Genomic DNA, 23,807 nt, shown 5'->3' with positions numbered 1-23,807 from the left:
GGATGTGTTAGATGTAAATATCATTTACAATGTTTTTGAATAATTCTTTGGAAAAAGAGCTCAAACAAAGTGAGGGGTGTAGACTAAAAGGACGCTCAGTTCAATATCGTTTGGTTAAGTTTTCCCTTCTCAATGCCCGCCATCTGTTAGGACCCTTTCAAACATTCTCCAGCCTCCCACTCCCACTCAAGAGCTGTGGTTTTGTGCTTATCATTTGGGGTGTAGAGCACCTTGTGTCTCTCCACATTGACCGACCTTGCTGGATCTCAACAGGAGAGAAAGGATCTAATGGGAGCATTAACTCGCAACTCCAGACTGGGGCACACTTCAGGCTTTTTAAGCCTCGGGGGTAGAGCGTCTATTGTCCGGAGCGTTACTAAGACACTAGTTACGGGGGTCGGTTGCCATAGTGACAGTTGGGGGTTCTAATGGGAGACACCTGAGAATTCAAAGAAAAGACCTTTAACTTTTTTTTTTTTTTCTTGCTGTAAATTTGTCGTCTTTGTGTCTTTTCATACGGGTCTCAGACCTGGATGATTAAATGTGGCTTGGCACACACAAATGGAGAAAATTCCTGTTATTCTCGTGTGTGTGACAGATTTTCCCTCTTTCTATACGGTTAATACCACATCTTTTCAAAGTGGGCCTCCATCCCATGTAACACTTTAAATATTGTTTCTACTGTATTACACCAGGGCTTTCAAGTGAGCTGGGGGCCTCTCGTGGTAGTGTCTGGGGGAAGCTGGGAAACACACAAAAAAAGTACCACTGATGCAATCAATCTCAATGGTATTCACCTCATCCTATTCATAACAGTTAAGACATACTGTAAATGGATTCCTCAGAACGTGTGTTGTCCTTGCCTACTGCTTGCTGCCAGAGACTAAACAGTGTTTCCTCTTACACAGTGTCCCTGGGAGTGCTTGCGGCTTCCCAGCATACCCTGCGGCACTGTAAAATGTTGCTAATTTACCTATTTATTATTCCTCATAGTACTAGTAGTTGACCTATGTGTGTTTACTTACCTGTTACATGTGCTGTAATAGTGTTCTCATGCTGTAGTATCAACCCAAGGTCCTCTGGCACGGCTTTAACATCAATGTGTGTGTGTGTGTGTGTGTGTAGGGTGAGGAAGTTAAAGGAAACTTTAGTGACGGTGCAGCAGTTGGACAAAAACATGAGCAACCTCCGATGCTGGCTTTCCCGCGTTGAGGCCGAGCTATCCAGGCCCATCACCTACAGTGTGTGCCATCACCAGGAAATCCAGAGGAGGCTGGCTGAACAACAGGTAACTAACACACACACACACACACACACACAACAAAAGTAAAACAGACCACATGTTCCGCTACAGTACCGTTTTTGCTTGTAATTCTTTGTTTCCCTCTCCCACTCCTTGCATGTCTGTTTTAATTAATAATTTATTGTGATCACTCCATTGTTTAATTTTGGGAGGAGGGGGGGTGGTGGCTCCCGAAGCGGGTCTGGCCGTGCCTTTCTTGTGTTTCTGTGAACTTAAAGCCATGACTGCTGCCCGTGTGCGTGTTCAGGAGCTGCAACGGGACATCGAGCAGCACACAGAGGGCGTGGCGTCGGTGCTCAGCCTGTGCGACGTTTTGCTGGGGGACGAAGATGCTGCTGGCGCCACCGAGGCAGAAAGCGATTCCCTGCAGGAGACCAGTCGTAGCCTGGACCAGCGCTGGAGGACCATCTGTGCCATGGCTCTGGACAGGAGGCTCAGGTGGGAACCGAAGGTCGATCATTCAATGGTCAAACATCAATATAATCTAAATATATGTAGTAGCATAGAATCGAATTAGTTGTGTATATCATACACAACTGTTGGCTCGGCTAGTTTCAGCAGCAGCATGAGAAAGATAAAGAAAGCACTGGTCCATCAACTGCAGTGATAAAGGAAGGCTGCCATTCACCAGTTTCACAGAATAACAACCCAGAATGCCTGACTGTTGCCGCCTTGTAGAATTGAGGAAACATGGAGACTGTGGTGCAAGTTCCTAGAAGACTACTCGCGGTTTGAGGATTGGCTCAAGATGGCTGAGCACACTGCTGCCAACCCCAACTCAGGAGACGTCCTTTATTCAGTCGCAAAGGAGGAGCTGAAGAAATTTGAGGCAAGTTGCGAATCTCTTTGGCGTTATTAGAAACAACGCAGTACTACTACAACCACAATTCCACCGTGTCCTCTCTTTAGAGTTTTCAAAGGCAGGTCCATGAGCGACTGACCCAGTTAGAACTCGTCAACAACCAATACCGCCGCCTGGCCAGGGAGAACCGTGCGGACCGTGCCAGCCAGCTCAGAGCTATGGTCCATGAAGGCAACCGACGCTGGGACACTCTGCACCGGCGTGTGGCTGCCATCCTCCGCAGGCTCAAGGTATGCTCTACAACAGGGGTTTCAAACTCAATTTACCTGGGGGCCACTGGAGCTAGGGTCTGGGCAAGGCTGGGCCGCATCAGGTTTTCCAAAAAAAAAAAAAAAAATGCATTTATTAAAAACAGAAAAATATACAAACTTTTTCAGTGCTTTGGTTCCGATTTTCTACAATAAAAGCTCTTATAAAACATTCCACTGTTCTCAAATATCTTACTTTTTATTTTTCTGCACAAAATAAGATGAAAAATAAACAAATCAAGAATAAAGAAAATCAATCAATCAGTAATAAATAAATATAATAATAAAATGGCAAATAATAAAAACTTAAGAAACCACATATAGTTGGTGGGTAGACAAATTATTTTTTTCAGATTAAAATGAACAAAGCATTATTAGAGCCCTGTAGACATGACAAAACACGACTATAGTCACATTTATACTCTTTTTATTTACAACATATTGCGCAACTGCAGGGTCTTGAGACACATGCTAACTCGCAAACTAGAGAGCTAGCGACCTAAACGGTAGTCTTCAAATTATTTCCTTTAAACTTAAATAGCCAAAAACTTACCACTTCCACACGGATAGGGAGGATAACTATTAACAGTTATTTAACCTTTAACATGAACATTAATCAAACGTAATAATTTTTTCTGGGTACATGATACCATACAGCATCCATATCAAACTTGCGCGGGCCGCACTAACATTAAACTTTAAACGACATTAAACATTAAACGAGGCCTCAAACTAGTGTCCTGCGGGCCACATTTGGCCCACGGGCCGCATGTTTCAGACCCTTGCTCTACAACATACAGACGATGCCCTACTGTACTGTAAATATATTCAAATACTAATGCCACTATTCAACTCAGGTGTTCTATATAGTACCAAATAACTATGAGGTATTATGGGAGTTGCTGGATTTCAAACATGCAGCATCCAGCAGCTTTAGCTACCTCTGCATGCACTTTAAAGGGGACCTATTGTGTTTGTTGTGGTCTCCTATGGAGCTGCTACACACAATAACCCGCACAGAAAACTTTGTGATTGGTCACACGCCCAATTGTGAACCATATAAAGAAGCCCGCCACCTCTGTGACATCACAAAGGAAGAGTTTTACCACACCTTCTGAAACCGAGTGTTTTGAGCCATCCCAAACTTCTTTCAGGGCTCACTTCCAAATGCACAAACCTCATTATCTGAAACTTTGGCATGCAACATTCTAACTACATTTATAGGTCAGAAAAGTGGAAAAATCATTGTTTTCCTTTTTTTATGCAGAAAACACCTCATTAATCATTAGTGGCTAATCTTTTAGAAATACGCCATAACACTTATGTGTTATGTATGTATGTCACTGTTAATAAAAATGTTACTTTGTGCTTCACTGATAAGGTTTTTCATCACATGGTGAAATTTTGCACTTTGTTTAGCAGTCCTTGAACGCCCCATAGATGCTATGAGAGGATCTGAATCTAATCTAATAATCAATAATTAACATTCACTATTATTAGAAAATGTCAATGTCAAGCTTGCAGTGTATACATTGCTAGCTTGCTAGCTTGGTCATAAAATATACATTTTTATGGTCGTATCAATTAAAAAAAAACATTACGTTTTTATATTTGAGAAAAAGCAGGGTTGCTCCAATTATTGCCAACTTCCTACCAAATATACTGGGTCCTTTCTATGGTTTTGCTGAATAAATAAATACTGCATTTACAGTGTTTCCATTTTCCCACCGTCTGTCTTCAACAATATTCATCATTACTTCACTTCACATCTTCTTCCAGCATTTTACCAGTCAGAGGGAAGAATTTGAAAGCACCAGGGAGAGCATGCTGGTGTGGCTAACGGAACTGGACTTGCAGCTAACTAACGTCGAGCACTTTTCCGAGAGCGACGTCCATCACAAGATACAACAGCTTAGTGTGAGTTTTTTGTTTATTTTGTGACATTTCCCGCTATGTACTTAGTATGCAATCAAAATGAAAATGTGTGCTAAGAAAACACAGCATTTCTTTGCCATTGTTCAGTCAGCATGATCAATGACGGATTATATTCAGGGTCTTGAGATTTAAACCTACAAAACAATAGCTTTGCTCTTCAGAGCTTTTCTTCCTGTCGCTCACACACACAGCCGGGTTAGCTCTTATCATACAATTTTATCCATCCATCCATCCTCTTTAGAGTTTCCAGAAGGAGATCACCATCAACACCGAGCGCATAGATGGGCTGATCGTGTTTGGAGAAGGTCTGATCCAGAGGAGCTCACCCCAGGATGCTGCTCTGATAGAAGACGAGCTGGAGGAGCTTCACTCTTACTGCCAGGAGGTTTTCAGCCGACTGGTTCGCTTCCATCAACGTCTCAGCCAACCTCCAGTGAGCTCAATTTCCCCATACTGTACCTACCTCGAACTGTGTTTTCTTTTTAAACAAGCAACCACATTAGTGATGTTTTCTTCACCCTAGATCATCACTGAACCAGAGTTCCCCGGCTCCAGCTTTTCCCTGGAGTCCAGCCTGGAGCTGATTTGTCGGCCGTGGCTGGGCCGGAGCCAAAGCAGCCAACCAAACACGCCCTCGCACCTGCTGACCTCGCCCCTGGAGCATTCCGGGAGGGAGACACCAGTTAGCGTGGACTCGCTACCGTTAGAGTGGGATCACACCGGGGATGTCGGAGGGTCATCTTCCCATGAGGATGACGAGGAGCATGAGGGGCACGAGGAAGACGGAGTTTACTTCAGCGCTTTGTCAGGTAGAAATACATACAGTACATTTGCATTTGACACTTTTTATGAGGTACCGCACCACCACGGCTTTACATTCTGTAGATGATCCTCACTTTTGATTGGCATTGTCTTCATTGAGGGTTGTAGTTTGCAGCGGTGTAGAATTACAGTTATAATAGCTACTGAATAATTCATACAGCTCAATTTTATATGTAATCATTACAATTTTTTGTCTGTTCACGTGGGTTCGTTCATGCTTCCAAAAAAAATCTTTGCACGTCTTCTGCCTCAGGAGCATCTAATGGTGCTCCACTTCCTCGTGCTACATGCTGGAAACTTTTCAAAGCCAAACTAAACATTCACTCTCATATTTCTTTGCTTTGACACATATTTGATGATATTATATATGACGTTACACTGACTGGGTCAACTTGATGTGTTCCTAAAGAATCGGGTTTTATTTTAATTTCTCAACCTTTCTGCTGCCCCTTAATGGACCTTCTAGTTCATGTTTTCATGAGTGTCTTTTAACACAATCTTACGTCTAACAGTGTTAGAGGGTACAACTGCATTATAGAGAGATTTTTCACGACTTCATAACCAAACTATGATGTAGTCCATGTTGTTAACTCATTCAATCCCAGACATTTTTCAAAAGGCCATTTTTGATAACTTGGACTGATTTTTCAAGGCACACAGAATATTGTGTTCTTGGGCTATACTACCAAAAGAAAGATAAGACTCACATCTTTCATGAGAATTTTTTTTTTTTTAATCTTTTTCTGTTCTTTAGTAATCAGCATTGGAACATAGGTAAGTTTCAGCAAAATATCAGTTCTTAACAAAAAAAGGTCTGCACGTTGAAGTGTTTAGCGCGCAGGCAGACCTGAGTTTGATTCCACTCTCTGGCATCTCTGTGCGTAGTTTGCATGTTCTCCCCGTGCATGCGTGGGTTTTCTCTGGATACTCCGGTTTCCTCCCACATTCCAAAAACATGCTAGGTTAATTGGCCACTCCAAATTGTCCATAGGTATGAATGTGAGTGTGAATGGTTGTTTGTCTATATGTGCCCTGTGATTGGCTGGCCACCAGTCCAGGGTGTACCCCGCCTCTTGCCTGAAGACAGCTGGGATAGGCTTCAGCGTAGTCCCGCGACCCTTGTGAGGATAAGCGGTTTAGAAAATGGATGGATAAACAAAAAAAGGTTGTTTTACATGAAAATAATATATTTACAAATATATATGTTTGCGCACACATGTGAATGCATTGAAATTTCCCCTCAATGCGTAATCTCTTCAACGCTACACCATGTATTTCCATGGGAGAGATGCATTCCAACCTCTTATAAAAATGTACTTCTCGCTTAAAACAGCACCAAACATGATCTTTTTTATTTTATTAATTATCTTCAGGAGCAAATGAGTTAAAATGAGTTAAAACCTTCTGTCTGATTTCCTATTATACATTGTGCAGATGTGTGTGTGTATATATAAAATAAAGAGTCCGGTGAGTGTAAGAAAACATGTAATAAGAGTTGAAGCCTATTTGATGTATGATGTGTATTATTACTACTACCTTTTAGGAAACTTGAGAGTTTAAAATAAACCCTTCTTTGGTGTGTGCATGTTCATACCGAATGAGTCATAAACAAGTTCTTTCAGAACATCTCTACTCTCTTAATGATGTACCGGACTACCGAAAATGTGTGCCATTGGTTGGAGGACATTTGTGTGAAATGTTGTCTGTGGGTTTTTGTGTTTCAGTATCATCCCGAATCAATGATTCAGTATCATTGGCTGCCTATGAGAGTCCAAGATGGCGGTCACCAGAAGGGGACACGGACGCATGCGATGATGTGGCATTACCCACCCTGACCAGCACCCCCCGAAAGCAGGGCTATGTAAGTACACTTTTTATATTACATTTATTTAGCCAATTGCTCTTGTAACAGCAGTACACTAAACAGCAGTATACTAAGTAAAGTTCTTAGCATAAAATCATTAGCACCCTAAAGCCCCAACCCAAAAAGGTCAGCTTTGGGCAGAGTGTCCAACTGTGTCTCACCACCACTAAAGGAGGGAGAGCCAACAGAAAGAGCAGTGACACACGCTTAGGGTACTTTTACATCAGGCGATTTTGACGTAAAAATGTAAGAATGTTTGTGGCTCAACTTTGAATGGAACTACTGTGAATTTTCCAGCACATTGGAATATAAATCGCACCCACCATATTTAAAAAAAAATAATAAAATCCTACATACTGTTTTTTTTTGTTAAATCTGAGATTTACAGCTACCGTGGTCCAAGCAGACCAGATTACAGCAGATGTAATAATTCTACACTTGATCAAATGTACTTAAGATTTGTCAGAGCAAAACATGATCAACAAATAAGGCACCAAAAAAATATATTAGCATCAATCTCCTGGCTCTGCTACTTTCTGAATCTGCGCTCTAATCTTCATGGGAACTGAAGTCACAAATAATCCACATCATTGATTAAGATCAATGAGAAAAGTAGCAATTTATTGTGAAGAATCTACCGTAGATTTAAAGACCTTGTTCAGAAATGTTCCAAAATATGAATAAAACTAAATTCTCCAGTTTCTCTTACATTGTTGTAAATTACTGCACTATATCCTGTGGCAGAGGGTGTCGGTTCGATTCCCAGCCAGGTTTGTAAAAACTAAGACAAAACATTCTGTTGTTAAACTAGGGCGACCTTTAATGGGGAAAAAGTGAAAGACAAACAACAAATGAGTATTGACCCAAACATAAAACAATACAGAATATAAGACGACCCCTCGTTAAAAATCCAAAACAAAAATGTAAGTTTTCTTCAGTCATGCTTCCAATATGAATGAAAGGTCGATTGCAATAAATAAATGTTGCTCCACATTTGCTAAATGGCTGCTTCACCGTAATACCTCCTGTTGTTTGATAACTTTACCAGCATTTGGGTCTCTGGAGTCATAGCTGCATCTCTATTGGTCACTGGTGTGTGGGAGTGACTGGAAGAAAAGCCAAGATGTGCATGCATAATGTCGAGATCCCGAATATAAGATGAGAAAAATATCACCTGTATCTAAATGTGGCTGTATTAAACGTTGGTGATTTTCTCTTCAGGAGCGTCAGACGTCACAGTGCAGCAACGACACAGAAGACCTTAAAAGAGTTTCTCTGATCCTGGATGACGAGGAAGAGCCAGAGATTGGTCTGACGAGCTTCGCTGCCTCAGACCAACAGTCAGGTGGGACATACCTGGAAAAGGAAAAATGTGTTTGGTGTTTCCTTTTGGCATCCCAACATAAGTCTGCTCTCTCAGGTGTCATCGAACGCTGGGAGCTTCTCCAGGCTCAGTCCAGAAACCAGCGACAAGATAGTCTACCGGAACCCCAACATGTCACATCTGACCTTGATGATGTCATTTCCTGGTTAGACACCATTCATCCGGAACTAGAGCGCCTCCTGCAGTCTCAGCCGAGCAACACATTGGTTGACATGACGGCCAAAGCTAAAGAGCTGAAGGTACAATTACTGTATTGCAGTATTATCATGAAAATTCATTTACTTCAATTTAGTTTCATTCTGAAAAGTCAGAAGAAAGTGTTAGTGATATACCTCCTTGGTGGAACTAAGAGCTACTGGTGACTCTTCCAGGAGTTGCAGAAGATGTTTACTCGCTACAAGCGAGTCATGTTGTCAATCAACCTGAGGGCTCTGGAAGACCCCGAGCAGCAGGAGAGGCTGGCTGGTCTGAATCGAGCCTGGACTCGAGCTTCTACAGTTCTCCAACAGTGGGACGCCAGTCTGAGGCGGACTCTGATGTGCTGCCAGGTGACAGTAAAAAAAACAAAAACAAAACCAAAATGTATACAGAAAATGACAATTGGACTTATAAGTGCTTCCATAATTGTCCATAAGCAACAATGCCAGGAGTATTATAGTTATTTAAAGCCACAATCCTGCAGCCAGAAAAACATGTCCTGCCTAGAAGTACTGACCTAAAATATCATCTGTCATGCAGGACTACCATGAGAGCCTCCACTCTATGCTGCTGTGGTTGGCCCACGCTGACAAGAAACGCCACACGGTGGACATCAGGCATCCAGAAACACCTGTGCAAGCTCTCAAACAGCACCACCACACCCTCAAAGTAAGTATATGGTCTTTTGTAGTAGTAGTAGTAGTAGTAGTAGTAGCGGTGCATGATGATAGCGTGAGGATCTGATTGTGGTGGTGTGAAGGTCCTGCAGGAGGAGCTGCTAAAGAGGCAGACTCGGCAGGCTTCCCTCCAGGCTCTGTGGTCTCAGCTCCAGCCAGAGGCAGGATCGGAGGGAAGCGACGAGGCCCAGGAGAAGCTCCACGTGACGGGAACCAAACTGAAGTTGCTCCTGGAAGACGTGTCCCAAGACCTGAGCATCCTTGAACAACAGCGTCTGGTAACTCATCCACACCAAAGCTGCATCTCAAATGCAATACTTATAATTCATGTACTCTATGTACTATGTACAGTTAGACAGTGTAGCGTCCTTCCCTTTTCCCAAGTAGCTAAGATGGCCGAACACTCACCGTTTGGGGTGTGTTGAGTGCACACTGCATTTTGCCCCACTTCAAAACATTGAACGCACAAAAAACCTTGTCAGCCACCTGAAGCACCAAAAATGCAAAAGGTTTGCCAGAGACCTCCACAGCATCCCACTGGCTGCTTGGAGCATGTGCCCGAATACAGTGCACCTTGGCTGGCCATGTCAGATGGCTCCTCCTACTCTATACTCCTGTTCTCCTGACTTCCATAACGGCACAGGGGCTGCTTGGAGCATATGTGTCCGAATATGGTGCACTTTGCTGGGCCACAGCAGGTTGCTCCCTCCCCTCTGTACTCTGGTTCTCCTGATAGTAGCGATGCGGTAGTAGTAATGTCATGATATTTCAGTATGACAAATTAACAGGTACGGTTGGTCAAATCAGCCGCACGGTGGACAAGTGGTTAGCATTTTGGCCACACAGGCAGGAGATCAGTTCTCTACTTGAGCATCTCTGCACTGTAAACCCGAATGTTCAAAGTACTTAATAAATGAAGTTATGCATACCCAAAGTTCTTAAAAAGTTCTATTAACTTAATTATGTCAAGTTCATTTAACATGTTGTTCCATTTTGAGTACTTTTAACTAATATGTTTTGATTAAATTGAACTATGGCTATGTTAAGTAAGATTAACTTAAAAACATACTTTACATACAACTTAAGACACTGTAAATCCGAATGCTCAAAATAATTAATCGGTGTAAGTATAGTTAACTTAAAATTTTCTTGAAAGTTCTACTTATAAATGTTGATTGCCAGTTGCATTATCTGTCTTTTCAGTTTATTTAACTTGTATTTTTTGATTAATATGAACTTTTTGCAGATTTGTGTAACCTGCTTAAAAGAATTTGTAGTTACTTATAAAAAAAGGATCTATTAAACATAAATAAATCAAAACATCAAAATCAAATCAAAAAATTAAAGAATGGAGAATGCATGGCAGAGAGAATGCGAAAAAGAAAGCAATTTCTCTTTTCAGCCCAAAATTAAAAAAGTGTATCTAATATCAACTCCAAATATTAAAGCTCTGATATACTCAAATGTTTGAGTTTAGGAACTCCAAAAAAAAAATGTGGCAACTGATTGCCTCACTTTTTGTGAGTTCCGTTAACTTAACGTGTTTACAGTGTGTGTGGAGTTTGCATGTTCTCCCCATGCGTGCATGGGTTTTCTCCGGGTACTCTGGTTTCCTCCCACATTCTAAAAAAGTCCAAGATGTACCTCGCTTCTCGCCGAAAGACAGCTGGGATAGGCTCCAGCATACCCGCCGACCCTAGAGAGGATAAGCAACATAGAAAATAGATGGATGGATGGAGGTATGAATGTGAGTGTGAATGGTTGTTTGTCTATATGTGCCATGTGATTGGCTGGAGACCAGTCCAGGGTGTACCCCGCCTCTTGCCCGAAGACAACTGGGATAGGCTCCAGCATAACCCAGCAACCCTTGTGAGGATAAGCGGTAGAAAATGAATGAATGAATGAACTTTTTGCAGATTTTTGCAGAAAAAAGTCTGATAATGCTCTGTCTGTCTTTGTGAATGCAGGATTGGGACACGAATGAAGGTCAAAACATTCCTCCAGAATCTTCTCAAGAGGTTGCTCACAAAGAAAAATCCACCAAAAGGTACACCACCATCTTATCTATCAATGTATTTATTTGTGGAACGGTTTGGATCATGATGCACAACGTTCATATTCCTGACCTGATCCACAGAAGAGACCCGTCCCCACCTCGGTCCTTCTTCTACCGGGTGCTGAGAGCCGCCATCCCCTTTCACCTCCTCCTGCTGCTCCTGCTTCTCCTCCCCTGTTTGGTGCCTCAGTCTGAGCGAGACTCAAGCTGCTCTGAGGCCAACAACTTCGCCCGGTCCTTTCACCCTATGTTGCGCTACACAAACGGACCGCCGCCCACCTGAGGGAGGAAGGGAAGATGTTGGACTTTTTTTCTAAAGTCCTGGTTTCCTCAACAAAAATACCCAAAGTGTAGAATTATGATATTTATGTGTGTATTTGTTACATGAATACACATTTAATTTGATGACTTAGCAAGTCCTGTTGTGCTCATACACAAAAGTATTGGGACACTTCGTCATTATACCTACGCAGGAAGACAAGAAAGTTGGGGTGAAATTTCAGGATGAATTTCTGAACGCATTCTATGTCCAAATTGAAATTCAGGTGTGAATGGACCTGGACCTGGTTCAGTTAGAATTGGTCTTATTCATGCTGGATGTTCTTTTCTTCTCAGAGGGATGCAGCCACTGAGCTTCGAGTTGTGCTAAAAATACCAAAACATGGAACAGTTGGACATGTGTATTCAAACGTTTAGAGAAGGCCACATTATGTTCACCTGTAAAGGTTAGATTGCATCTTGGACTAAATCTGACCCAATCATCATTTCATGTGAAATATTTGACGTTAAGGTTTTGCTTCATATAGTTTACATGTAGTCATATCAAGTTTGTATTTTGTAAATGTTTTTTTTTTCTATGCTGATGATTTTTGTATGTGTATATTATTATATTTCCATCATAAATGGAACATGCACTGTCAAACACACTGTAGATGTAGCACCGTTTCATATCATGTACAGAATTGAATAATATAATAATTTATAATCACTCCAGACACCTTTTAGTCATTTTTATGGGCCTGCTGGGCCAGCATTTGAGACCAACTTGTTGGCTTTCGGGTTATGCTTTTTAAACTACAGTAGAACCTCAGTTTTTGTTATTAATTCCTTATAAAAACCATAGCAATTTTTCCCAATGAATCCCACCCACATCTCCAACTATATTAACAAAATATATATTTTATAAAGAAAAAATATAGTTTTACAAGCACAAAACAGTGCAAAATAATTCAATATGACAAATTCATGCAACCTATTGATGTGTGTTTCCCATACATCCTGGTGTATACATCCAAATTCAATAACATTTCTCCTTTCTTTATCAAATTGGTGATACAACTTTATTTGGCCCCATTACAGTTATTTAGCAATTTACTTTCAATTTTAAAAGTGTTTTAATTTTAAAAGTGTGTCAGCAATGTATGGAAGCCCGTTTCGCTACTGAAATTAAAAAAAAAATCTGATAGTAAGTCATAATTTTGCCATAAACAGTAAAAATGATCTTCCCATGTGCTAACTATCAAGTACAAACTGCGCATGTGCCGGGCGCCGTGTTTAATGACCTTTCCAGTGCAGATGGCAACACATGCGCATTGTATCTCAAAATGTCGACTTTTTAGCTCCCAACCATGACTTAGCACTGGGATATATTTTTCTTTTTTCTGTGTGTTATATCGTGCTTTTGTTTTAGCACTCGAACAATTGACGGAGTATGGTTTAGTTTTGGCGGCTCAAACGACGGCTAAGCTATGTGGCTAACACTCACCCGGATGTACGTGAAGGCTAACCCGAACTGAATCCATCGGACAGCAGCCTTCCTCAGTGGTAGAAGTTCACCAGAGTCTCCTTAAATGAGCTCCACGGGTTGTCTTCAAAAAGTAAGTACAATATTTTGTCTAAATGAAGGTAATGTTATGGATCCTGTTTTAATATTGTATCATGTAGCCAGTAGCAGGGGTGTAGCCTACTGTTTCCACTTAAGTAAAGTAGGGATGGGCTGCTTTGTTATAAGGCTATAGATTGCGTCACGATCTAATTTGCATATTATTTGCATACCATGTAAACTTCTGTGGGGAAAAAAACACATAGAAAAGACAACAAAGTGGGTAAAAACGCCTTAATGACCATTAAGGCTACAAATAAACGTAATTGATATTCTTTATTGTTATTCTAAAATTTTCTATTTCATCAAAAGAAAATATTTTATCCCGGCTAGTGCCACTCAAAGTTCTCCCATCACACTTTGGGCTATTGAGAACTGCCAGAACAAGTCGCTAGAATTGTCGCTAGTCTCAAAAATATGTCGTCAAGCAGGGTTTGGAATGTTTAGCGACAAAAACGTCAAGTCACCTACAGAAATTCTGGGTGCCGTAAAAAAAAAAAAAACATATTGCCAACCCCCCCTCAACTAATCACTAATTTTTAGTAGTGCCTATTTCCCCCCCCCCCCTGTCAAATGACCTTGTAATTGTCCTGACTTTTCCACTTTATACATCACCTTAGGTGATTTCAGTCCTTGATGAGCGGTATCGGAATTGGCAGCATAAAACCCTAGCATCCCCAGCTAATATGACTATAGGGATGTTATTTCCTGTCCAGAAGACTCTAATGATTTATGTATTTAGAAGGTTGTAAACAGTTTTTTAATGCACTAGCTATAAAAAAATATCCCATTTGTAGATAATCGAACTTCTCAAATATGGTCAGATCTGTTTTATGACGGTACAGTAACATCAGACAACATAGAGAATAATAGAATCATATTTAATTGATATCATTAAAACCATTTTCTCCAATGCCGCAATCATGTATTTATTTGGGTGTATCATTTGCATTTAAAAACACATCCATGTTGACATTGCCATGTAAAAGCATCACTAGTGTCTGTGTAACAATTACGCTTATTTGATGACAAATAAGCAAATCACAGTGACGAGAACCGCTTCCCAGGTACTAGTGCCAAGAAAGTCTTTATGCTAGATGGTTAGCGCTCCACCCAGCAGTCTTCCAATGTTACTAAGTGAACGCCAGATATGAAGCAGTTGTGTTAAAACAGCACAAAGGTGGTACAAATGGTCAACCTTGATTTTTTTTTTTCTCCCCACAGAACATTCAGTGAAAGTTACATTTTAACAAATACGCACAATATAGCACTAGCTGCAAGGAGATAGAAAAATAGGAATTTTCTTTTTTTCTTCCAAATGAGATATTCAAACAAGTAAGTGCAACGTTGTCTTAAAGAGCAGCAGTGGTTACAAACTTGACAAAAAAAAAACAACAACAAAAAAAGCCACAATCGGGTGAAACAGTACAATGAGACAGGGGTGTCCAAAGTGACGCCCGGGGGCCATTTTTGTCTGCGGCAAATTCCAAAAATATAATTTAACATGAAAACTTCTGCAGTAATTTTAGAATAAAGTCAAAATATTAGGAGGAAAAAAATGGGAAAATAATTTCATGAGAATAACATAATATTATGAGGAAAACTAACATTTGATTGGCATAAAGTTGAACTATTAAAGAAAAAAATATTGTTATAATATTCAATATTAATATATGTATGTAATAATAATATATGAATGTAATATTCAATAATAAGTAATAATATTACCAGAAGTTATTTTTAATAAATTCGTTTGTGGAAAAAGTTATAATATTATGGGAAGTAAGTGATAATATTACAAAAAGTTAGGAAAATCTAAGAAGTATGCTAACATTTTTGGATTATTAGGGGGAAAAAACAGCAAAAAAAAAGCAAAGATGAGAGCAGATTTTTTCTTCAACGATACACAACCTCGTAGCATATCTACAGCACACGTGTTGCTTTACAAAATATCAAAGTGGCCATTGCATACTTTAGTTTTTCACTTTGTGGCCCTCGCTGGAAAAAGTTTGGACACCCCCGTGCTAGGGGCAAGTAAGGGTGTGTAAAGCGCCCTCTCATGGTGGCATTGAAGTCAATGCTGTGATGTCAAGTCATCGTTGGCAGTGTCAGATGACATGCTGATTGACAAAAAAACTGATTTTGAAAGGAGGCGTTGTCTTATATTCGGGTCAGTGCGTAATTTGTGTCTACAGAGCCAACAACATCGCCCTCTGCTGGCCATTAGGATAAAAATGCAGGCTAAGGCACTTTCAGTACTGGCTGTAAAGGTTAAAAGCTGGTGTTGAACACATGCTGTACTTTACTGTTTGTTGTTTACAATGGCTTCATCAGCGCTATTAATGCTGACTAAGCGGTTTGCTGTTCCAACATTGGTTCTGTTGCTGCTGTGTTGTAATAATAAATGACCATGTGGTCCACTTTCCCATGGTGATATGAGTTTTTCAGCAGCCTCTCTGTCGTTATCGCCTACTTCCGATGAACCCCATTGAGGGGTGTCCAAACGTTTTTTTCCACCAAGGGCCACTGCTACATGTTAAAAGCTAACCCATGTCCATATGTACACCTACTTTAAATTAAAATTGTTTAAAATTGTTTTCCTCTTAATAGGATGTCTTGTTGCTCATAATACTTTATTAACTTTTACCCAATCAAATGTTTTTTAAATTGCAACTTTATTTGTTTTGTTGTTTTCTTATAATATTCTGACATTTTTAGTCTTTCTATTGTCTTAATATTATTCATTCATTTTCTACCGCTTTTTCCTCACGAGGGTCGCGGGGGTGCTGGAGCCTATCCCAGCTGTCTTCGGGCGAGAGGCGGGGTACACCCTGGACTGGTGGCCAGCCAATCACAGGGCACATATAGACAAACAACCATTCACACTCACATTCATACCTATGGACAATTTGGAGTCGCTAATTAACGTAGCATGTTTTTGGAATGTGGGAGGAAACCGGAGTACCCGGAAAAAACCCACGCATGCACAGGGAGAACATGCAAACTCCAAACAGAGATGGCTGAGGGTTGAACCCTGGTCTCCTAGCTGTGAGGTTTGTGCGCTAACCACTCAACCGCCGTGCCACCCGTCTTAATATTATGACTAACATTTTCTATTTTTTGTAGTTTTCTTGTATTTTGAAAAATGTGCCAAAGGCCAAAACACTTTGGACACCCCTGCTATAATTGGAGTATTTCCAATATGCACCTTTTCCTCTTATGTCCATAAATTAGAAGGTTAAGGCATGTATTGAGTGCAATTATTTGTTTTCATTGCTGTGAATAGCAGGGTTTAAGGCACCGCCTCCAGGCAAACTTTGATGTTTATTTCTGTGTTTCCGTTCACTGTAAAAAAATTGATATGAATAATGTCACCTTGGTGAATATGATGTTGTTATTGTCAATATTGTTGATCAGTTAATCAGTTGATCAGATAAGAGTGAGAACCAGTGGAACTAGTTGGACTTGAAGTCATTAAATACTGCAGGAGTTCGTCCGTGGATGATTTAAAACCATGTGTGCAAAGAAAAGCTTGAGCTTTTACATAAAACATGTCATCACTGTCTTTTTTTCATCTACTTTAGGGCAAGGTCATACAAAGTCATTGCATGGATGCGTTTAAAGCAGAGAAGTGCTCTGCTGGCTACTGAGCACCACCTTCCTTAGAGGAGGTGCTACAGGAGCCCTCCAGCTTGGCGGGAACCTCCTTTTGGTCTGAGGGCTCCTGCTCCTGCTCCTGCTCCTGCTGCTGGCTCCTGTTGGGAAGGCGGGAGCTGTGCATGATGTGAGCGTCCAGCATCTCCAGCAGCAGGTCATACAAAGGCACCATGTTCTTCATCTTCATGCAGTGGAGATGGTCCATGCCCTTGTTGCTGCACATTGGACACATACATTATTATTATTATTATTATTATTATTATTATTATTATTATTAGACGCCAAACAATCTAAAAGTGGAAAACTAGGCCTCAAAAGTCCAAGCCAACTTGGAGTTCTAACCATCATCATGCATGAAAACAGTTAGCATCCAAGGTAGTAATTGTACTCCCTCCTTCCTTCCTTCCTTCCTTCCTACAGTCTTCCTACGGTCTTTCTTCCTTCCTTCTTTCCTTCCTACGGTCTTCCTTCCTTCCTTCCTTCCTTCCTAGGGTCTTCCTTCCTTCCTTCCTTCCTTCCTAGGGTCTTCCTTCCTTCTATCCTTCCTTCCTAGGGTCTTCCTTCCTTCCTTCCTACGGTCTTCCTTCCTTCCTTTGGTCTGTCTTCCTTCCTTCCTTCCTTCCTACGGTCTTCCTTCCTTCCTTCCTACAGTCTTTCTTTCTTCCTTCCTTCCTTCCTTCCTTCCTTCCTTCCTTCCTTCCTTCCTTCCTTCCTTCCTTCCTTCCTTCCTTCCTTCCTTCCTTCCTTCCTTCCTTCCTAGGGTCTTCCTTCCTTCCTTCCTTCCTTCCTTCCTTCCTTCCTTCCTTCCTTCCTTCCTTCCTAGGGTCTTCCTTCCTTCCTTCGGTCTGTCTTCCTTCCTTCCTTCCTTCCTTCCTACCTTCCTACGGTCTGTCTTCCTTCCTTCCTTCCTTCCTACGGTCGGTCTTCCTTCCTTCCTTCCTACAGTCCGTCTTCCTTCCTTCCTTCCTTCCTACGGTCTGTCTTCCTTCCTTCCTTCCTACGGTCTTCCTTCCTTCCTTCCTTCCTTCGGTCTTCCTTCCTGCCTTCCTCCCTCTAAATGCACATTGGACATGTATTTATAGATATTAACGTTTCAAACAATGACATGCAATATTTAAAACAAACATACAGTTGTGTAAATGAAGTACAATTAATAAATAAATCTAAAAATAAAAATGACAAATAAGTGTTAAATAGAAATTGAACAATTTTAATAAAAGTGGAAAAAAAATCAAACAACGACTTATGTCTTTTTAAAGAAGGATGCCAGTGGAAAAGATGTCCAAGAGGAAAAATGTGATGCTAACCATAGAACAGGAAAGCGGACATATTGTAAGTCTCGCTGCATGAGAAATACAATGAAATGTGGTAAATAGCCATTACGTTGCCAAGCTCTTTGACGCTAGCATAAATAGCATGGGGCAGAAATTGGGTTTGGGTTGTGGAAGATGTTTCACCTCCTATCTGAGCAGGTTTCATCACTTCATGCTCAAAGACGAGATAAGACAGGCGGAGGCACGGCTAAATCAACGACAGCCATTGACTATGTGGTTAAGAAAAATGTACTTAAAACATTCTTAGTACGGTTGCAGGATGGCGACAGTTTGACACAGGAACAGATGGACTCGTGTTCCACTAGGGAGAGTCGTCCTCACCTGACATGGCGGATGTGTGAGAGCAGCATGAGCAGGTGTGCCAGGCGGGTGTACTGCTGGCGGAACGTGAGGCCAGTTTTGGCGATGGCCCACACCAGAGCGTCGGTGACGCCGTCGAGAAGACGCAGCAGCTTGGAGCGACTCTGCAGCTCATCGCCGCCCTCTGAGGAGGCGAGGCACATGTCTGGGGAGGGGAAGAAAAAACAAAAGATCTTTCTGAACCGATGTTTTCTTCTCCTTGATGACGACCATTCCTAAAAGGAATCAAGTATGATCCAGCTGGAAGTGAAGGGTGGATCACAAAGTAAGGGTGTTGAGAGATGAAAAAGTGACGAGGCTTCCTGTTTGGAGAAAATCTACATGGCAACCAATCAGATTGTGAAGTAGGGATCCATGCTGTGATACTACACGTGCACTGATAACATGTAATATTGCACAAGACGTGTGCTCTGGTCCTCAGGTCAAAAACGAGCAAAACGACGACAAACAAGCATCTTGTCGAGTCTTTGTAGTGAAATGGAGAGCTCTTCCGTCTGGGAATGACGCTGACACTAGCGATTAGCGACGCCTTGTGTTAGTCCACCAGATAAAAAAAAAATGTTCATGTTAGCTGCTACAATAATAATATTGCTGTCGCTTGGTTAATATACAAGTCAGTTATGTAAATGGAACACTGCTACTGTTTTTTTTAGATTTTTTTTCAGTGCTAGGTATTTCCCATGACATCTGTTGCTAGTTAGCTTATATTAACTCATTTTCTCGCGCTACAATGCAAACAAAAGGGAACAAAATATGTGTTCATTCATTCATTTTCTACCGCTTATCCTCACAAGGGTCGCGGAGGATGCTGGAGCCTATCCCAGCTGTCTTCGGGTGAGAGGCGGACTACACCCTGGACTGGTGGCCAGCCAATCACAGGGCACATATAGACAAACAACCATTCACACTCACATTCATACCTATGGACAATTTGGAGTGGCCAATTAACCTAGCATGTTTTTGGAATGTGGGAGGAAACCGGAGTACCCGGAAAAAAAACACGCACGCACGGGCAGAACATGCAAACTCCACACAGAGATAGCCGAGGATGGAATTGAACCCTGGTCTGAAATATGTGTTCATGTTTCACATAAAAATTGGGAATGATGGGCAACATTTTAGCATCTGTTACACTGACTATCTTGACTATCTTCCAAATAAAACAGAAGAACGTAGGTTCAAAATGACTACAATAACACATAGAAGAAAAATCCTCTTCCAGTTTGGAGGTGATAGGTTAAAATGTTAAAATTCTAGGAGCTCCATCATGGCTGGCAGATAATCAAAAATGAACGATGTGCTCTGAAGTGAAAAAGAAGCTAGATTTACACAACGCCTGAGAGAGCTCTGAAAGCGTTGAAACAAGACGAAAATACAGGTGCTCATCTTCACGTACGCTTGAAGAAGTTCAACATGTGTTTTTGCCGTCCACCCACCCCCGAGGGAACACTTTTGTCCTTTCAGCAGCAAAGTCCATCACAACATCCTCCAGTCGACCGTCACATAGGAAAACCAACCTTCTTGGCTCCGGCTGGCCAAGAAGGTTGCTCACTGAGAGCTCCAAATATGTCAAAGCTAACATGAAGTCCATAAATAGTTTTTTTGCTTTGGACACTGCAAACTAGCAGCAGCGAAACACACCAAAGTGTGTTTTCATTACGGGCTACAAAATAAAATGACTGGTTTAATGACTTCTCTGGGCCTGTAAAATCAGATGCTGAAAACCAAGATCTAATAAAATGAAATTGGCAGCAAAGATGACATTTGATGTATTATTACTTTCCAAGCAATATTTGCCAAAACTCTTTCATTCAGAACTTCTAGAAATGTCTGTGAAGTACTGTCTGTCTTCTGTTTATTATAGCAGTAATGCTAGGAATTTAGAGTTTATTTATATAAATAATATAATATATTTTAAAATTAATAAAATATATTTTATTTTATTATTTATTTTTATTAATTTAGAGTCATTAGTATTTTTATTGTTAGTGGCTTTTTCATTATTCATTTTTTTTTCATTTTACTCTAATTTATTCATTCACTCATTTTCTACCGCTTATCCTCACAAGGGTCATGAGGGGTGCTGGAGTCTATCCCAGCTGTCTTGGGGCACGAGGCGGGGTACACCCTGGACTGGTGGCCAGCCAATCACAGGGCACATATAGACAAACAACCATTCACACTCACATTCATACCTATGGACAATTTGGAGTGGCCAATTAACCTAGCATGTTTTTGGAATGTGGGAGGAAACCGGAGTACCCGGAGAAAACCCACGCAAACTCCACACAGAGATGGCCAAGGGTGGAATTGAACTCAGGTCTCCTAGCTGTGATGCCTGCGCACTAACCACTCGACCACCATGCAGCTTTATTGCTTTCTTTCCTATTCCAAAAAGCTTTCCAAATATCAAATTTGTACTTAAATGCATTGGTTTTAAATGAAATTTTAAAAAAAGAGGAATATCAAAATGCCTTTTCTGTATGCGGCCCTCTATGGAAAAAGTTTGGACTCCCCCCTAAACAGGAATAAACGAATGTCATCCTGCCTACGAACAGCCACCATGAGCCTGGATGGAAGGTGCTGCAAATGGACGCTCTAATGGTCTTCTGGGTATTCTGTAAAAAGGGTTCTTATTATCTCCTCCAAGAAGACCTACTAATATCCGTCTGCCAGGCTGATTTTACCTGAGCTTTGTCAAAGAAGCAAAAGAAGCACCCATTAAAACTGGACCAGATATATTCATTAAAGCCCCCAAAAAATATGTTTTGGCATTGGTTTGCAGAGCTGTGGTTACGTGGAGTCATTTTATGTTGTGACTCACGGCTATTACACAAATGATGAGCCATGATGAAAGCCGCACTGGAGGAGACGGTGCAAAAAAAAAAAAAAAAACATTTGTTGGAGGTGGAAAGCTCAAAGGACAACGGCTGTGCAGCAATGCCGATACGCTGACCCTGTTCACCAACACACACACATGCACATTTGTCCCATTGAACGGCTGGACACACTACCCCGTGTTGCAGCAGGTGTGTGTGTGTGTGTGTGTGTGTGTGTGTTGACTCACTGGAGTTAAGGAGGATCATGGCCTTGAGGCAGACGTACTCCTCTCGCTGTAGCTTGAGCTCCCTCACTCTGGACGTGGCGGCGACGAGCATGTCAAAGATTTCCACAAAGCCTTGCACGCAGCTGCCCTCTTCTCTGCCGCACAAACACAACCTTTGTCATTCCTTCTTGCTAATGCTAATGGTTTTATTTCATTTGAACATGCATCAGATTACAATTGAATGCATCCCATAATCAGTTCCCAGTTCCACATGTCCAAAAGGAGTAGGAAGAAGCAAAGCTTATTAAATCTTACCCCTCCATCTGGTACTTTTACAATCAGTAACTGTTACATTTGTTCACTTCCTGCTTTCCATAATACAGTTTAAGTTTTTTTTTTATAATGCACCTTGTACCAAAGTACAAGGTGATATGACCATACAATTACGTAACGGGTACCATAGTAAGTGTCAATATAGTGATATATATAGCACATCATGACTGGTTCAAGACTCTTCATCCTTGTATTTAGCAAACATCAACTGCTTGTATTGTTTCTTGAGATACACAATATTAAAAATTGACATGCATTAAAAGAAATGACAGAATAACAAAATAGGAGAAGTAGTGATCCCCAACACGAGGATGTAATACTAGTAGTATCCATACATGGACAATAGCTATATCATAAAATAACTTTTTAGGTGTTCTTTGTCAACTGATTACAGACTCTGCATATCTTTGTTAAAACTCTTAATCGCACATTCCTGATTATTTAGATTACATTTCTTTATTATTATTATTAGAGCCCTGTAGACATGACAAAACACGACTATAGTCACATATAGTCACATAATATACATATTGCGCAACTGCAGGGTCTTGAGACACATGCTAACTCGCAAACTAGAGAGCTAGCGACCTAAACGGTAGCCTCCAAGTTATTTCCTTTTAAACTTAAAAAAGCCAAAAACTTACCACTTCCACACGGATAGGGAGGATAACTATTAACAGTTATTTAACCTTTAACATGAACATTAATCAAACGTAATAATTTTTTCTGGGTACATGATACCATACAGCATCCATATCAAACTTTCATATCAAGGCGGGGGCCTCAAACTAGTGTCCTGCGGGCCACATTTAGCCCGCGGGCCACGTGTTTGAGACCCCTGGTTTATACTATTCAAGTATTACGTAAAAGCAGCAAGCAACATATAATCTTAGTTGCACGCTAATTGTCCGTGTATTTTGGTATTTCATATTCTAGACTGAGATACCTGCTCAGGCTGAGGTCCGGGGAAAAGATAAGCTTCCCTGGGTGGTTGACCGACCTCCACATCAGTCCTATCATCAGCACCTCCAGCCAGCAGCACTCCAACAGGTGTACCTGGTCTAGCAGTCCGAGCTCCACAAACCCTATGGACGTTAGGAAACATATTTTAGAGTTTTTCCACCAAGCAGACGCTGAATATTCCAAGTTCAAATTCGCCCACCTGGGATCTTCTTAGCCCAGGTGATCATGTGAACCAGTTCCTTATCGGCAAGGTTGGTCAAAGACATCATGACATTGGCTTCAGTCAGGGGCCTCCTCATATCCTTCATCAGGTATATCTCAGGTGGCTCTGCTTCCATGATTCGCCCTATCAGCTGCTCTGGGGTCAGCGGAGACGGGCTGAGTTCTGTGATGGCACCACCCGTCGCTGGTTCGGCTAGCTCCGTTCCTGCATGAGTCCTGCTGTGAGAAGACAAAGCGCTCACTCGCCTCTTCTGTTGGTTCCTGTAGCTTCCACGCTCCTTCCGCATGCCTGGGTGGAAGATCGCAGATAAAGATGAAGCTAGCAATGAAACAAAGATTTCAGAATAAAAGCATTGTCTCACCACATTTGGTCATGCCAGCTTCATAGCATTTACGGAGGCGACACGCTTGACAGCTCTTACGGCGGTTCTTGTCGATGGTGCACTGATTAGTTGCTGGGCAGATGTAGTCGTTGTGACCTGATTCAAAGAAAATATAAATACAAAGAAGTAAAAACACCAGGTTCAGGTAGTTGGAGCAATATCGCTCTGCGAAGAAGCATACAACTCATAAACATTTACAATAATACTATAATAACTTTTCTATGATGGTCTGGATAGTGCATGGTGTACTGCCAACCGCTTGAAATTAGAAAATGAAA

At 41.3% G+C, this 23,807-nt stretch overlaps 2 protein-coding genes across 7 annotated transcripts in view; one reads left to right on the top strand and one right to left on the bottom strand.

Annotated features, from left to right (window-relative positions):
• The window catches only part of syne2a (spectrin repeat containing, nuclear envelope 2a), a 61,816-nt gene extending 49,314 nt beyond the window's left edge, over nt 1–12,502 (top strand). For 3 of the 4 annotated variants that reach the window (XM_058057557.2, XM_078799012.1, XM_058057556.2), the window contains exons 55-69: nt 1,126–1,288; nt 1,551–1,741; nt 1,982–2,132; nt 2,213–2,395; nt 4,193–4,330; nt 4,590–4,781; nt 4,872–5,157; nt 6,895–7,031; nt 8,256–8,379; nt 8,455–8,657; nt 8,790–8,966; nt 9,157–9,285; nt 9,377–9,571; nt 11,261–11,340; nt 11,431–12,502. In XM_058057557.2, coding sequence (XP_057913540.2) covers nt 1,126–1,288; nt 1,551–1,741; nt 1,982–2,132; nt 2,213–2,395; nt 4,193–4,330; nt 4,590–4,781; nt 4,872–5,157; nt 6,895–7,031; nt 8,256–8,379; nt 8,455–8,657; nt 8,790–8,966; nt 9,157–9,285; nt 9,377–9,571; nt 11,261–11,340; nt 11,431–11,632 — 2,551 coding nt within the window. In that variant the 3' untranslated portion in view covers nt 11,633–12,502. The remainder of the gene's footprint in view (nt 1–1,125; nt 1,289–1,550; nt 1,742–1,981; nt 2,133–2,212; nt 2,396–4,192; nt 4,331–4,589; nt 4,782–4,871; nt 5,158–6,894; nt 7,032–8,255; nt 8,380–8,454; nt 8,658–8,789; nt 8,967–9,156; nt 9,286–9,376; nt 9,572–11,260; nt 11,341–11,430) is intronic. The other variant, XM_058057559.2, reaches the window with a different exon arrangement.
• Nucleotides 12,503–16,671: 4,169 nt separating this feature from the next.
• The window catches only part of esr2a (estrogen receptor 2a), a 33,365-nt gene continuing 26,229 nt past the window's right edge, over nt 16,672–23,807 (bottom strand). For all 3 annotated transcript variants that reach the window (XM_078799013.1, XM_058057562.2, XM_058057566.2), the window contains 6 exons: nt 23,509–23,625; nt 23,124–23,435; nt 22,908–23,046; nt 21,650–21,783; nt 18,544–18,727; nt 16,672–17,103 (listed from right to left, as the gene is read on the bottom strand). In XM_078799013.1, the coding sequence (XP_078655139.1) occupies nt 16,875–17,103; nt 18,544–18,727; nt 21,650–21,783; nt 22,908–23,046; nt 23,124–23,435; nt 23,509–23,625 (1,115 nt within the window). In that variant the 3' untranslated portion in view covers nt 16,672–16,874. The remainder of the gene's footprint in view (nt 17,104–18,543; nt 18,728–21,649; nt 21,784–22,907; nt 23,047–23,123; nt 23,436–23,508; nt 23,626–23,807) is intronic.

This window comes from Doryrhamphus excisus, linkage group LG19 (assembly GCF_037039965.1).
Source record: "Doryrhamphus excisus strain RoL-2023G ecotype Guam linkage group LG19, RoL_Dexc_Guam_v1.1, whole genome shotgun sequence".
Lineage (NCBI taxonomy): Eukaryota > Metazoa > Chordata > Actinopteri > Syngnathiformes > Syngnathidae > Doryrhamphus > Doryrhamphus excisus.
Note: the sequence above shows the minus strand (reverse complement) of the source record. Positions and strands in the feature narration are given on the sequence as shown.